Source organism: Poecilia mexicana, unplaced genomic scaffold (genome assembly GCF_051168715.1).
Source record: "Poecilia mexicana isolate PSO_F unplaced genomic scaffold, ASM5116871v1 scaffold_8, whole genome shotgun sequence".
Taxonomy (NCBI): Eukaryota; Metazoa; Chordata; class Actinopteri; order Cyprinodontiformes; family Poeciliidae; genus Poecilia; species Poecilia mexicana.
The window spans coordinates 28,200,568-28,215,864 of record NW_028263377.1 but is presented as its reverse complement, the minus strand read 5'-3'; the positions used below and the strand labels follow the sequence as shown (position 1 = coordinate 28,215,864).

The following is a 15,297-nucleotide window of genomic DNA, read 5'->3' as shown; positions in this document are numbered from 1 at the left end:
AAATGAACTGATCAGGAACGCAGTGCAGAATAAATATGTCTAATTGCGAGACATTTTTAAATAGATGAAATTAAATAGTGTGTTTATAATATAGTGTTTTTCATAAGACAACTTTCTCCTTAAAACAGATCCGATCCCAGTTTAACTGAACCTGCAGAGTCCCAGTCCTGCAGCGGCTCCAAGTCCTCCGAGTCTCCTTCAGTCTAAAACCTGAAATATCCAACAGATTGAATAAACCTTCGGCCTTCAGGAGGATTTCTGCGCTTTATTAAAACAACATGTTGATATTTTTGCTCTAATATTGTCTCCGTCATTCCCACTCTGGGAGCTTCTGGAAATGTTGTGAATTCATCGGGCTTTTCTGTCACTTTCTGACATTTTCTCCGAGCGACCAGAAGCTGGGAGAAACTTCTAGCGGGTGACGTCATGACGCACGCGCTCTGTGATTGGCCGAAGGCTGGAGAAGCGACGAGAAGTGAGTGAGGGGGTATAAAGAGCGGTGAGGGTAAAGCTGGGGCAGTTAGAGATTCAGAGACCTTTAGAGAGCATCAGAAGATCCAGCAGAGGAGAAAGAAGCATCACAGCGCTCTGCGCAGGAAACTCTGGACGACAGTAAGTTCTCACTTTTCTTCTTCTCTGCTCCCGCAGTAACTACAGTCGGAATTCATGCTCTTATTAACTGGTGGAGGGACAGAGAAACGCACTTTGTAGAGTGTAGTCAAAGACAGAAACATGCCGAACAGATTTGTGGAGCAAATGATGATTGAACATCGCTGAACGCAGCTTTACAGAAGCGTCGGATTGGAGCAAAACCTGCTACAAAGTCCAGTAAAAACCTAAAGTGTAGCATATGAAGTGTTTCTGAGAGGGAATAATCCTCCTTCTCCTCCTGTGTGTCTCTGCTGGTTTAGGCCTGAAAGGAAACCCAGCCAAGATGTGTGCAGCTAAAAACGTGGCCATCGGCATCGACCTGGGCACCACCTACTCCTGCGTGGGGGTTTTCCAGCACGGAAAAGTGGAAATCGTCGCCAACGACCAGGGCAACAGGACCACCCCCAGCTACGTGGCCTTCACCGACACCGAGAGGCTGATCGGGGACGCGGCCAAGAACCAGGTGGCCCTGAACCCCAGCAACACGGTGTTTGACGCCAAGAGGCTGATCGGCAGAAAGTTTGAAGAGCCGGTGGTGCAGGCCGACATGAAGCACTGGCCCTTCAAGGTGCTTTCAGAAGGAGGCAGACCCAAAATTCAGGTGGAGTACAAAGGGGAGAACAAAGCCTTCTTCCCCGAAGAGATCTCCTCCATGGTTCTGGTGAAGATGAAGGAGATCGCCGAGGCCTACCTGGGCCACAAGGTGTCCAACGCCGTGGTCACGGTCCCCGCCTACTTCAACGACTCCCAGCGACAGGCCACCAAAGACGCAGGCGTCATCGCGGGACTCAACGTCCTGAGGATCATCAACGAGCCCACGGCGGCCGCCATCGCGTACGGTCTGGACAAAGGCAAGTCGGGAGAGAGAAACGTCCTGATCTTTGACCTGGGCGGAGGCACCTTCGACGTGTCCGTCCTGACCATCGAGGACGGCATCTTTGAGGTGAAGGCCACGGCCGGAGACACTCACCTGGGAGGAGAGGACTTTGACAACCGCATGGTCAACCACTTTGTGGAGGAATTCAAGAGGAAACACAAGAAGGACATCAGCCAGAACAAGAGAGCCTTGAGGAGGCTGCGCACAGCTTGCGAGAGGGCCAAGAGGACCCTGTCCTCCAGCTCCCAGGCCAGCATCGAGATCGACTCTCTGTTCGAGGGCGTGGACCTGTACACCTCCATCACCAGGGCTCGCTTTGAGGAGCTGTGCTCCGACCTGTTCAGGGGAACCTTGGAGCCCGTGGAGAAGGCCCTGAGGGACGCCAAGATGGACAAGGGCCAGATCCACGACGTGGTCCTGGTGGGAGGCTCCACCCGAATCCCCAAGATCCAGAAGCTGCTGCAGGACTTCTTCAACGGCCGGGAGCTGAACAAGAGCATCAACCCGGACGAGGCGGTGGCTTACGGCGCCGCCGTCCAGGCAGCCATCCTGACGGGCGACACGTCGGGGAACGTCCAGGACCTGCTGCTGCTGGACGTGGCTCCTCTGTCCCTGGGGATCGAGACCGCCGGAGGAGTGATGACGGCCCTGATCAAACGCAACACCACCGTCCCCACCAAGCAGACCCAGGTGTTCAGCACCTACTCCGACAACCAGCCCGGGGTCCTGATCCAGGTCTACGAAGGGGAGAGGGCCATGACCAAGGACAACAATCTGCTGGGCAGGTTTGAGCTGACGGGAATCCCGCCCGCTCCACGAGGGGTCCCGCAGATCGAGGTCACCTTCGACGTGGACGCCAACGGCATCCTGAACGTGTCCGCGGTGGACAAAAGCACCGGCAAAGAGAACAAGATCACCATCACCAACGACAAGGGCCGACTGACCAAAGAGGAGATCGAGAGGATGGTGCAGGACGCCGAGAAGTACAAAGCTGAGGACGAGCTGCAGAGGGACAAGATAGCTGCCAAGAACTCCCTGGAGTCCTACGCTTTCACCATGAAGAGCAGCGTGGAGGACGAGAGCTTGAAGGGCAAGATCAGCCAGGAGGACAAGAAGAAGGTGGTGGACAAGTGCGAGGAGACCATCAGCTGGCTGGAGAACAACCAGCTGGCTGAGAAAGACGAGTACCAACACCAGCAGAAGGAGCTGGAGAAGGTGTGCAACCCCATCATCAGCAAGTTGTACCAGGGAGGGAGGCCCACTGGGAGCTGCAGAGAGCAGGCAGGAGCCCACAGCCAGGGGCCCACTGTGGAGGAGGTGGACTGAAGGACGACTGGAGGTTTAATATAGTAAAAGTCAAAACTGTTTACCTTGTTCTGTTCATGAAACTTGAATATATTTTTGCTATTTGCTTTTTTTCTATTGCTTTATGTTAATAAACTGATTGAATGTCATTTTCTGGTGTCTTTGCTTTCACCTTTTTCTCACCTTGATGTTTTTCTTCCTGTTTCTAAATATAATTTGCATCTGAATGTATTTTTCATCTTAAAGGTGAGAAAAACTATTCCAGATTGTTTATTGTTGTGAAATATGTTTTAAACACTAATTTCAGATGTTCTTGAGTCTTCATCATGATCACAATTGAGCTGCAAAAACTTTGAGTTATGATCATTAAATTTGTAAATATTTTACAGTGTAAATATGTTTTTTCTTTGCTGGACAGTAAAATAAAAGATTAAACCAAATTTTCTGATCAATGGTTTTATTTTCTGGGGTTCTGGTCAAAGTAAAACAAATGAAACCAGCTTCATATTTTGTCCACATCTAAACTCCTGAGAATCTGAAGAACATTTCTTCACTAAATGCTGAGAAGATGAGCCTTATGGTTCCAGGCCTTTATTAGTTTTTAACTCTTAAGTATATCAACGCTTCCAGATGCATTGAAAAATATAAAGATTAAAAAAGTAAAAAGTATGGGGGGAGGAAAAAAAGAACCAAAGAAACACACTTATCTAATTTAAAACAAATTAGGGACACGAAACTAACAAACATTTAATATGTTGTAAAACTAAAGTTAATCAGATAAAATAGGACAATAGACACAGGTTGATTATTTCGTGAGCAAAGTTTCAATGCTGGAGCTGCGAGTTCAAACAGGACCGAGCTTCCTGTAAATATCGCGAGAAAGGAAGCAGAGCGAGAAGACGGTCCAGTCAAGGCATAGCGATATTCATATTTAGCAACAACAGCGACAACAGGCTTTGCGGACGATGGTGTTGTTGTTGCGTTAACAGGCTGGATGCCGGTATGTGCGGCCGCCTCAGCCCCAGATGAAACGCCTGGTTGGGATGAACAGGTACGGCTCAGTCGCTCTTTTAGTAGCAGCTAGTTAGCGGGTTAGCAGGTAGCCGTTAGCTCGGAGCTAATGTTTGGCGTTAGCTGCAGGTTTCTGATTCAGTCCGCGGATTATTTTCTGCACCGCCAACATGAAACCCCATGGAGCAGCTAAAATCCCGCCGTGGGTGTGACTCCAGCGGGCAACAAGCGGCAGGTTGGAGGGGAGAGCGGGCAGCTATTGTTAGCAGGCTAATGGGCTGGATGATCGCTGCTTTTAGAGCCACTAACCTGCAGTAGCTCTGATTTCTCAGCAGCCTCTGGTGCTGGACTCAGAGGTTATTCAGCTGCCCCGGTTCACAGTAACCGTCTGCAGGTGAAATTAGATTCATTTGGAAAAATCTGGAAAGATCTTCATTTAATGACCCACTTAAAGAGACATTTTCAATTCAGTTTATTTAGATATCATTAATTCACAACACAAGTTCTCTGGAGGCTCAAAAATAATTCCAGTCCAGTCATTCCAGCTGATTCTACTGGTCAAGGAGTCCAGTTCCAGTGAGTCATACTGGTTTAAAAAGTTTTTGCATTCACTCCCCCTGGACAAGCACGGAGTGACAATGGACAGGAAAAACTCCCCTTTAACAGAGAGAAACCTCCAACTGAACCAGAACCTGTACAAGCGAAGTGGCTACTTTCTGGTACTTGCACTATTCCTGAAGTTACAGAAAAACATCCTGGTGAGAAAGAACACAGAGGCTGTTAACTTCCTAATAAAACATTTAACTTAGGAATAATTGATAGAGATCAGGTAAATGATGCTGGTGGCAGGTTATTTAAAGGGCCGTCACAGTTTTTAGGTAATCACCTAAAAACAGCTGCTGATTTTAATCTGACAAAAACAGCCTGAATATTCATGCAAACAGTATATTCTAATCACACTTTGTACTCATGTGAGTGCAGCGGACATCTTGGATGTAACATTTCAGGGAACATGCATTCAGTCTCTGCTACGTATGTAATGTATCCGATCAGCTGCTCTGGCTTACCGACCCGATCTGAGTGGCCGGTGCCGCCGGGTGGTTTGTATTTTATGTCGAGCATATCATCAGTTTCATGCTGCTGCACGACTGGTGGCGACCCGACTGGTGCCGACCCGACTGGTGGCGACCCGACTGGTGGCGACCCGACCCGACTGGTGCCGACCCGACTGGTGGCGACCCGACCCGACTGGTGGCGACCCGACTGGTGGCGACCCGACCCGACTGGTGCCGACCCGATCCGACTGGTGCCGACCCGACTGGTGGCAACACGACTGGTGGCGACCCGACTGGTGCCGACCCGACTGGTGCCGACCCGACCCGACTTGTGCCGACCTGACTGGTGGCGACACGACTGGTGGCGACCCGACTGGTGCCGACCCGACCCGACTGGTGGCGACCCGACTGGTGCCGACCCGACTGGTGCCGACCCGATCCGACTGGTGCCGACCCGACTGGTGGCGACACGACTGGTGGCGACCCGACTGGTGCCGACCCGACTGGTGGCGACCCGACTGGTGGCGACACGACTGGTGGCGACCCGACCCGACTGGTGCCGACACGACTGGTGGCGACCCGACTGGTGGCGACCCGACTGGTGGCGACCCGACTGGTGGCGACACGACTGGTGCCGACCCGACTGGTGCCGACCCGATCCGACTTGTGCCGACCCGACTGGTGGCGACACGACTGGTGGCGACACGACTGGTGGCGACCCAACCCGACTGGTGCCGACCCGATCCGACTGGTGCCGACCCGACTGGTGGCGACACGACTGGTGGCGACCCGACCCGACTGGTGCCGACCCGACCCGACTGGTGGCGACACGACTGGTGCCGACCCGATCCGACTGGTGCCGACCCGACAGGTGGCGACACGACTGGTGGCGACACGACTGGTGCCGACCCGATCCGACTTGTGCCGACCCGACTGGTGGCGACCCGACTGGTGGCGACCCGACCCGACTGGTGGCGACCCGACTGGTGGCGACCCGACTGGTGGCGACACGACTGGTGGCGACCCGACTGGTGGCGACCCGACTGGTGGCGACACGACTGGTGGCGACCCGACCCGACTGGTGCCGACCCGACTGGTGGCGACCTGACTGGTGGCGACACGACTGGTGGCGACCCGACCCGACTGGTGCCGACCCGACTGGTGCCGACCCGACTGGTGGCGACACGACTGGTGGCGACACGACTGGTGGTGACCCGACTGGTGGCGACACGACTGGTGGCGACACGACTGGTGCCGACCCGACTGGTGCCGACCCGACTGGTGGCGACACGACTGGTGGCGACACGACTGGTGCCGACCCGATCCGACTTGTGCCGACCCGACTGGTGGCGACCCGACTGGTGGCGACACGACTGGTGGCGACCCGACCCGACTGGTCCCGACCCGACTTGTGGCGACACGACTGGTGGCGACCCGACCCGACTGGTGCCGACCCGATCCGACTGGTGGCGACCCGACTGGTGGCGACCCGACTGGTGGCGACCCGACTGGTGGCGACACGACTGGTGGCGATCCGACCCGACTGGTCCCGATCCGACTGGTGGCGACCCGACTGGTGCCGACCCGACTGGTGGCGACACGACTGGTGGCGACACGACTGGTGCCGACCCGATCCGACTTGTGCCGACCCGACTGGTGGCGACCCGACTGGTGGCGACACGACTCGTGCCGACCCGATCCGACTGGTGGCGACCCGACTGGTGGCGACCCGACTGGTGGCGACACGACTGGTGGCGACCCGACCCGACTGGTCCCGACCAGATCCGACTGGTGCCGACCCGACTGGTGGCGACCCGACTGGTGGCGACCCGACTGGTGGCGACACGACTGGTGCCGACCCGATCCGACTTGTGCCGACCCGACTGGTGGCGACCCGACTGGTGGCGACACGACTGGTGGCGACCCGATCCGACTGGTGGCGACCCGACTGGTCCCGACCCGACTTGTGGCGACACGACTGGTGGCGACCCGACCCGACTGGTGCCGACCAGATCCGACTGGTGCCGACCCGACTGGTGGCGACCCGACTGGTGGCGACCCGACTGGTGGCGACACGACTGGTGCCGACCCGATCCGACTTGTGCCGACCCGACTGGTGGCGACCCGACTGGTGGCGACACGACTGGTGGCGACCCGACCCGACTGGTGCCGACCCGATCCGACTGGTGCCGACCCGACTGGTGGCGACCCGACTGGTGGCGACCGTGTGCAGAGCTTCCTGTTGACCCGTCCTCTGTGTCCTGCAGCTCGCGGCCTCGGCTCTCTGGGCGTCTGTCAGCTGATGAAGGCGAGTCGGCTTGGTGAGGTCAGGCGCTGCAGCTGGTTGGAGGAGCTGGCTCTGCTGCGGCAGCGGAGGATGTGAGCAGCAGCGAGCCGCGGCGCTGCGATCGGCTGCGATCGGATCCAGGCTGTGGACGAGCTGCTGCCTATTCTCACTCGCTCTGCATGTTGAAGCGATTGGACTGAACTGAGTCGCAGACATTTCGCAGGATGAACGGCTCTCTGCTGACTCCGCCCAGCCCGCGGGCCTCTGGCTCCTCCCCCTTGCCCCCCTCGCCCTCTCCTTCGCCGCCGTCGCCCTCCCTGCTGCCACTGTCCTCCAGGCCGCCCCCCTTGGCGCCCCTGGTGAGCCCGTCGGCACCGCCGTCCTCCCTGTCCGATACGCCCACGCCGTCCCCCTCGCCGTCCCTCAGCTGGACCGAATTCTGTGAGCTCCATGCGCGTGTCGCTGCCGGAGACTTTGCACGACATTTCCGGGCGTTTCTCCTGGAGAACCCACACTACAGCGCGGACTCGGCAGCAGCTTTCTGCCGCCGCTTCACCGACCGCTTCGTCCGCCACTTCCAGAGCGAGCTGGAGGGGGCGCTACCTCCGGGCGGCACCGCAGGACGCGACGAGATGATGAGCTGGGCTCCCCCATCCGACGCCACCTCCCTGGAAGAGGAGGCGGTCTCGCCGCTGGCAGGACCCGGGGGCCCGGCGCTCCCCATTACCACCGGCGCGGCGCGGGGGCCATCCAGGCCGGCGCCGTCCCGACTGGTGCTGGAGAACCGCGGCGGTGACCGCTTCCAGGACTCCTACGCCCAGGGCCAAGTTCTGCCGCCGTCCTCGTCGTCGTCCTGCTGCTCCTCAGTGGGGGGGAACAACGGGAGGCGGGAGGAGCGCGGTGCCGCGCCGGGCCCCGGGAACGGCGACGCGCCGGCAGAGGAGGAGGAAGACAGCTGGGTTGGAGCGGCTTCGGCCGGCGACGGCGCAGAGCGCGACGAGTCCGCTGAGGCGGATCACACTTTTCATCTCCCTCCGTCCTCCGTCACTCCTCCGCCCGACTCCAAAGGCAACGGCACGCCCAACTCCTCCAAGAACAAGCTGAAGAAGCGCTTCTCGCTGCGCAGCGTGGGGCGCAGCGTGCGCGGCAGCGTGCGCGGCATCCTGCACTGGAGGAGCGCCTCCAGCGACGCGGCGCAGAGCCCGCTGCCCTCCAGCTACAGCTACACCCTGGGCGTCCAGGACTCCGCCGCCGCCAAGAGAAGTGCCGCCACGCAGCCCCCCACGCCCACCTCCTCCATGCCTGTGTCCCTGTCCATGCCCCTCTCCCTTCCTCACTCCTCCTCCTCCTCCCTGCCGCCCTCGTCCTCCAGCAGCGCCACCTCGCTGTCTCTCTCCGAGGCGGCGCGCGACCGCCGGCGGAGCAACGGCGAGGGAGGCGAGAAGGACAAGTGGAGCCACCGGCTGGAGAAACTCAGGCTGTCGCGCTCGCCACCGCCCAACTTCACCCAGAACCCCCACCCCGGCTCAAACTCGCTGCCCCCCAGCAGCGCCGCCGCCCTGGGCCCCCCCAGAAAGGTGGGCCGGCTGGTGCGGGAGGGAGGGGTGAGCGTCAGCTCCTCCAGCGACGAGCTGGGCGGGAGCCACGGCTTCTCCGGCTTCTCCTTCGGACTGCTGCATCACGGCGCAGAGAGCAACAGCACGGCGCCGGGGGCCCAGCCGGGGGCCCAGGCCGCCCCGGTGCTGCCCCTGGCCAGCGGGGGCACCGTCCCCTGGAGGGGGGGCCGCTGGCACAAATGTCGTTTGGTCCTGAGAGAGAGAGACAGAGAAGGGGGCGAGCGAGGAGAGGAGTACTACCTGGAGTTCTTCATCCCACCAAAGGTCAGTGCAATCGGGTCAGAACCACTAGATCACATGTGTCAAACTCAAGGTCCGTGGGCCCAGTTTGGCCCGCCTTAGATCAACAAACCCCAAAACTCTTTTGCGCTTAAAGTTTATTGCAGATTTTTCTCAAAAATTGCCAAAAACTTTCTTACTTGTACCAAACAGCTGCCTCAGCCTCTCCTGATGTCAGATTAAAGTTCATGATCTTTACAGCGGGTCAAAACGTCACATTTACCGTCATAATTAAGAGCAAATGTTGCAGATATTTCCAAATTAGTACCACAAACATTTTGATTCACAAAAAGAATCAAGAAATCCTGACTTAGAAGATGTTCAACAATATTTAATTGTAAAAATTCAGTGGTATTTTAACAGTTTGTGAACTGGTTTTATCAAAACATTCTGCTGCAACCGGCCCTTTAAGAGCCTTCGTGACTCTCCCGGCTTATGAGTATAAACGTTCATAAATAACTGCTCTGCAAGTGAAACTCTCAGGACAACAGGGACGCTTCAAAAAAGTGATTCCCCCCAATTATCAGTTTTTCTAAAAATAAAATTGAGCTACGCTTAGCCTGGCGGGGGGGTCCTAGTAAAGCATGGTGGGCTGCCAGGCTTATAATACACTGGGGGAAACCCTGCAGTAGATGGTATCGGGTCAGAACCAGAACCTCTGTGTGTTCCAGGCCTCCAAGGCCCGGCTGACCGTTCCCTGCTTCTCCATCGTGGACGTGAGGAGCACCACGGCGCTGGAGGTCCCGGATAAGGAGAACACCTTCCTGCTGCTGGTCCAGATTTTTCTCTATAAGTACTCCCACCCAAACGGGCCGGGCCTGGTTCTGATCCGAGCTGCCCTGTTTCTGCTCCTCTGCAGCTGGACGGGTCGGCCCAGTATGTGATCGAAACCCGAGACGCTGTGCAGATGAGAGCTTGGCTGAGTGACATCAGGAACGCCATCTGCCTCAGGTACTGATCCAATCGGAGCAGAACAGAACCTCCGGGTTAATTTCTGCTTCTAAACGATCTGATTGGACGCTGGGAAAGACTATTGTTGTGCTAAAAGGTGTTAGCCTAGCAGCGAAGCTATGCTAGCCCAAAGTACCATCTGAATGCTAACATGTAGCAGCTAACTCCAGTGTCAGGGTCCACAGTCCAGAAGACGCCTGTGAGGGAAACTTAATTCATCGTTATTCCTCTAAAGTAACAACGTGATGATGGTCCAGAACCTCTGACTGGGTCCAGATGTCAGCAGCTGCTGCGACTAACTGTGTTTCCGCTGCAGCGAGCAGGAGGACGCTGAAGGTGTGTGTTCGGCTTCGTTGGACGTCAGTGGAACGCCAGAGATCGGCGAGCGTCTTTCACAAGGTGAGTATTGGGTTTCCTGACCCGGTGCTGGGCCAGGAATAGTTCTGATCCAGAGAACCAAAGTCCAAGGAAGAACTGTGAAAAACCTTGAGAAGGCCGTTGATCCGGACCGCTTTAGAGCCAGGTTCAGTGGAAACCAGGCTGGATCAGAACTAGTGAACTGGTCTGGAGGAAACATGAGATGTCAGTGGTGGTTCATGAACTTCTAACCCTGTTCTGCTCCTTCTCACCGGCCGGGTTCTGACCCGTCAGTCTGCTACGGAGGGATCGGAGGCTCCTCCCCCCTCCTGGATCCACTTCCTCCAGAACTCCCACCTCGAGCGCCACTGGACGAGCCGGATGGCAGGAATTTCGGGGGAGGTGGGGCTGGCCTGGGCACGCCTTTTGCTGAGACGCCAGAAGCGACGGGTAACGATGACCCGGGCAGATTTGGTTCTGGAAACAGCCGGGACTCGAGTGACCTGGTCCGATGCGCTTTCCCTGCAGGGTCCTTCCTGTTCTCTGACACGGTGACCTCCGAGGCCGTGGAGCACCCGCTCAGCGAGTGCCAGTGGTTCCACGGCACCCTGTCGCGGCTCAAGGCGGCCCAGCTGGTTCTGGCCGGAGGCCCGGCGAGCCACGGCGTCTTCCTGGTCCGACAGAGCGAGACGCGGCGGGGAGAGTACGTCCTCACCTTCAACTTCCAGGGGAAGGCCAAGGTGAGTCCGGGACGCGGAGGGCGGACTGTCTTTGTGTCTCTGCCGCGCTACATGTCTCCGTGTCTCGGGGCCCACAGCACCTCCGTCTGTCCCTGAACGAGGACGGCCAGTGCCGGGTCCAGCACCTCTGGTTCCAGTCCATCTTCGACATGTTGGAGCACTTCCGGGTCCATCCCATCCCCCTGGAGTCGGGCGGCGCCTCTGATGTCACGCTCATCAGCTTCGTGGGAGCCACGGCGGTTCGACAGCCAGGTACGATCAGAACCGGGTCGGCAGAACCCGGACCGGTCCCTGGGCAGGTGTGAAGCCTTCATCCTGTCCCGCATGGGTCACCATCCTCATCCTCATGCTGTACTGATCCATGAAGCAGAGGAGACGTCGCCCGCCCGTGGGACCCATCTGACCTCTCTGTTGTTGTCTTGCATGGTTGGCTCGCCCCCTGCAGGCCGGGACCGGGCGGGCAGTCGGCCCGCGGTCTGCGACGCCATCACCACGCGCCATCCCGACTCTCCATCAACCCCCATCTCTGACTGTGTGTAAGTGAGACCGACCCGGCCCGGAGGACGAGTGTGTGGACGCTTCTCCATTCAGTCCAGGCTCTCAGGGCGGCTTCCGGGTCCGACCAGAACCAGAACCATTCAGATCCTTTGCACCTGTCAAACTCGAGGCCCAGGGGCCAAATGAAGCCCGCCTTAACTTTTTATGTGGCCCTCCAGACACCAAATTACATCATTCAGTCAATTCCAGTTTTTCACAATTCAGCGATCTCCAAAATCGACAGAAAATCGACGGATCCCCACGTTTGTCATGCATAATTGTGAATTTATTGCACATGATAAAAGCCCCACCTGCAGGTGGCGGTGTTTCTGACTTCTACTCCCATCCTGCCTCAGCCTTGATCCATGTGGCAAGTAACAAAAAGTCACCTTTCATGTCATAAGCAGAAATATTGCAGATATTTCTAAATTGGCTCCACAAAATATGTAATTTTTATTGTAAAAAATTCACAAGAATTTATATTCAAATGATGTAACATTCAGCATCTGAAGTGTCAGGTTCAACACGCCTGGTGCAGAACCAGAACCAGAACCAGCCCTACAGGCTGGGTTTCCAGATAGATGCCACACAGTTCTATGTCTTACTGCCCCCTACTGGCCTCTACTGCACATTACAGCATCTGGAAGAAGGGAAATAACATAAAAACTACGAATAATTTCAGGAAAGGAGAAGAACAGATGATGAGCTCAACAGTAGAACCGGACCCTCCGGTAGAACCCGACCTGCCAGGTTCTGGTTCTGACCTGTGTGTTTTAAGGAGAGCTGTAATGGTTCTGGAACCAGTTGGGCTTTTCTGAGCCTGTAGAACCTCATGATTATCTGTAGCTGGCCGATCAGAACCAGAGGTTCTGTTGGACCATGGGAACCCGTCCCTGAGAGTCCAGAACCACCTGACTCCTCCCACTCACCGCCATTCTGTCTCTCCCTCCATCCTCTCCTCCTCGCTCTCTCTAACTCATCCCTTCTTCTTCTCCTGGACCCCTGCAGACTCGACCAGCAGACCCCGTAGCCCTCCGCAGCCCCCCCCGCTGCCGCCGGGACGCCCGCCGCCGCCGACCCCTCCCCAGGAGAGGGGATCCGAGGCGGAGCCGGCGGGAGCGGCGGCGGGGAGCGGCGGGCCGGCGGAGGACTGGGAGGACACGCCCCTCCGGCAGCTGGACGCCGCCGAGGGCGAGGAGCGGGACGGGGCGAGGGCGCCGCGCGCCGTCGACAACCAGTACTCCTTCTTCTGAGGCGGCGGCCATCTTGGGGGATTCTAACACTAAACGAGGCCGACAAGTGAAACACTAACGAACGGTACCGCCAGCCCGATTCGCTGCTGCCGCTCCGCCTCGCAGAACCTTCTGGACACTACGACTGAAACCCGAGCCTGTGGAGCCAGCAGGACCAGAACCTCACGCGGTTCTGCCCAGACAGCCAAACATACGCTACAGAACCAGAACCTTACACGGCCCCTGGAACCAAAGCCAATCCGCACTCCGGGTTCAGGCCCGGTTCTGTCTGCTGCCTGCAATCTGTTAGAGCGGGCCAGACGGGCGGTTCTCCAGACCCTGCTTCAGATTACAGAACCATTCGACCCAGTAAAAGGTTCTGAACCCAAACAGAACCCTGGAAAATCCCAAAGATGACCCAGTTCCACAGAGAGCCAAAGGTCAAGGGTCAAATCTCCAGGATGTTCTTCACCTGCTGGAGATCCAACATGACCCAGATTACTGGTTCTGGTTCTGAGCCCGATTCTGGACTCATCCAGAAACTGGAAGGAAAGAAGCTCGCTGTGGGTTTTGACCTTCCTGACCTTTGACCCTGGTCTGACTCCAGGTTACAGGAAGGGGAACGGGGAAGTTCAGGATGTTTTAATCCAGGATCTGGAGTTAATTTGTTCAGATTAGGTTGGATTATGGTTGAAGCTGGGTGGTGGTTCTCACCCAGATCTGACCTCTGACCTCTACTACATTACCACTACTGACAGAACCAACACTAATGACCCTTTGACATGTTGTGGGTTCTGCTGCCCCCTCTGACGGGTCCAAAGGGACCGGCTTCATCTGGACCCATCAGATGTTCTGGAGAACCTGAGGTTCTCGCCTGATGCTTCGGTCACCTGCAGGAACTTTCCACTGGAGTCTTAAGGTCCAGATTGGCGTGGGTCGGCCTCCTCGCCATGGTAACGGTACCCTGAGGAGCTCCAGGGCCGGTTTGGGTTCCACATCAGGGATGAATTTGGTGAGAGCAGTGGGTTCTGACCAGTCAGCGGTTCTGGAGAATCCTGTGGTTCTGGACCAACATGAACCGGCTCTGGTTCTCCTTAGGGTGAGCCTGACCCGGTTCCATCAGAACCATCATTCAGGGTTTCAGGTCTAACCTGTGACCCGGTTATCATTCTGATTCCTTCTCCAGTTTCTCTATAATCCCAGTTTGAGGTGTCGGGTCCTGGGGGCGGCGGGTCCAGAGGGCGGCGGGTCCTGGGGGCGGCGGGTCCTGGGGGCGGCGGGTCCTTGGGGCGGCGGGTCCTGGGGGCGGCGGGTCCTGGGGGCGGCGGGTCCTGGGGGCGGCAGGTCCACAGGGCGGCGGGTCCGGGGGGCGGCGGGTCCAGAGGGCGGCGGGTCCTGGGGGCGGCGGGTCCAGAGGGCGGCGGGTCCAGAGGGCGGCGGGTCCTTGGGGCGGCGGGTCCAGAGGGCGGCGGGTCCAGAGGGCGGCGGGTCCAGAGGGCGGCGGGTCCTGGGGGCGGCTGGTCCTTGGGGCGGCGGGTCCAGAGGGCGGCGGGTCCAGAGGGCGGCGGGTCCAGAGGGCGGCGGGTCCAGAGGGCGGCAGGTCCTGGGGGCGGCGGGTCCAGAGGGCGGCGGGTCCTTGGGGCGGCGGGTCCGGAGGGCGGCAGGTCCACAGGGCGGCGGGTCCACAGGGCGGCGGGTCCGGAGGGCGGCGGATCCTTGGGGCGGCAGCAGTGGGTCGGGTCAGGAGGGAGATGTCTCCACTTGTCCTGGTTTAGTTTTGGAACAAACTGAGCAATAAGTCACTTTATCCGGATGAAACCGATTCCTGACAGGAAATTGCATCACTTGTAAAGTCCGGTTGTGATTGGCTGGAAGCAGGGCGCTGTGTAAGGCTTTGGGTCTGGAGTGGGACGGAACCATTTACCTCAGAGCCCAGTCAGAGAAGCGTGGACAGAGCGACGGCAGTAATAATAACGATGGTCAGGTGAATAGTATTAAAGTTTTCTAGTTTGATTTTCTAACTCCGTCTCCATCTCAGCTCTGATGTCTTTGTGCCTTTTTTATTTTGGGGACAAAAAGGACGGAGCTCCTGGTGTCCCCTGGTCTTTTCCTGCTGTCCTCTCCTCCTCATCAACACTTCTAGAACATTTCAGAGAATTATTTCTAGTTGTGCCTTTCTGTGTCTGTCTCCTCATCAGCCTGTCCGCTGTCCTCCATGTCCTTGTCCTCGTCTCAGTTGGACGACTCTTCGTGCCTTTCTCTGTCTCTTTTCTCTCTTTGCTGGGACCGTTTGTTGAGGACAGCCAACGCTGTCCCGTGTGGTTAGTTTCAGGTACTACATCAAATTTAATGATATAATATAAATATAGTGAAACATTCAACCTGATGTGGCGTCTTTT

At 57.3% G+C, this 15,297-nt stretch overlaps 2 protein-coding genes across 3 annotated transcripts; both read left to right on the top strand.

The window, feature by feature from the left end:
- On the top strand, positions 1-3,273 carry LOC148158183 (heat shock 70 kDa protein 1). Its single transcript, XM_088007856.1, has 2 exons — positions 1-612; positions 912-3,273. Exon 2 carries the CDS (start codon positions 935-937, stop codon positions 2,852-2,854), a length of 1,920 nt encoding a protein of 639 aa, XP_087863982.1. The 5' UTR covers positions 1-612; positions 912-934; the 3' UTR covers positions 2,855-3,273.
- A 451-nt stretch (positions 3,274-3,724) lies between these two features.
- On the top strand, positions 3,725-15,279 carry sh2b1 (SH2B adaptor protein 1). 2 transcript variants are annotated; one of them, XM_014972164.2, is made up of 10 exons: positions 3,725-3,884; positions 7,167-9,066; positions 9,753-9,854; positions 9,941-10,032; positions 10,349-10,431; positions 10,684-10,839; positions 10,918-11,129; positions 11,207-11,381; positions 11,575-11,665; positions 12,675-12,848. In XM_014972164.2, the coding sequence occupies exons 2-10, from the start codon at positions 7,411-7,413 to the stop codon at positions 12,694-12,696; spliced, it is 2,589 nt and encodes an 862-aa protein (XP_014827650.2). In that variant the 5' UTR covers positions 3,725-3,884; positions 7,167-7,410; the 3' UTR covers positions 12,697-12,848. The 2 variants fall into 2 exon arrangements, with proteins under 2 accessions (XP_014827650.2, XP_014827649.2); XM_014972163.2 differs by lacking the exon at positions 11,575-11,665 and having other exon boundaries at positions 12,675-15,279.
- The last annotated feature ends 18 nt before the right edge of the window (positions 15,280-15,297 follow it).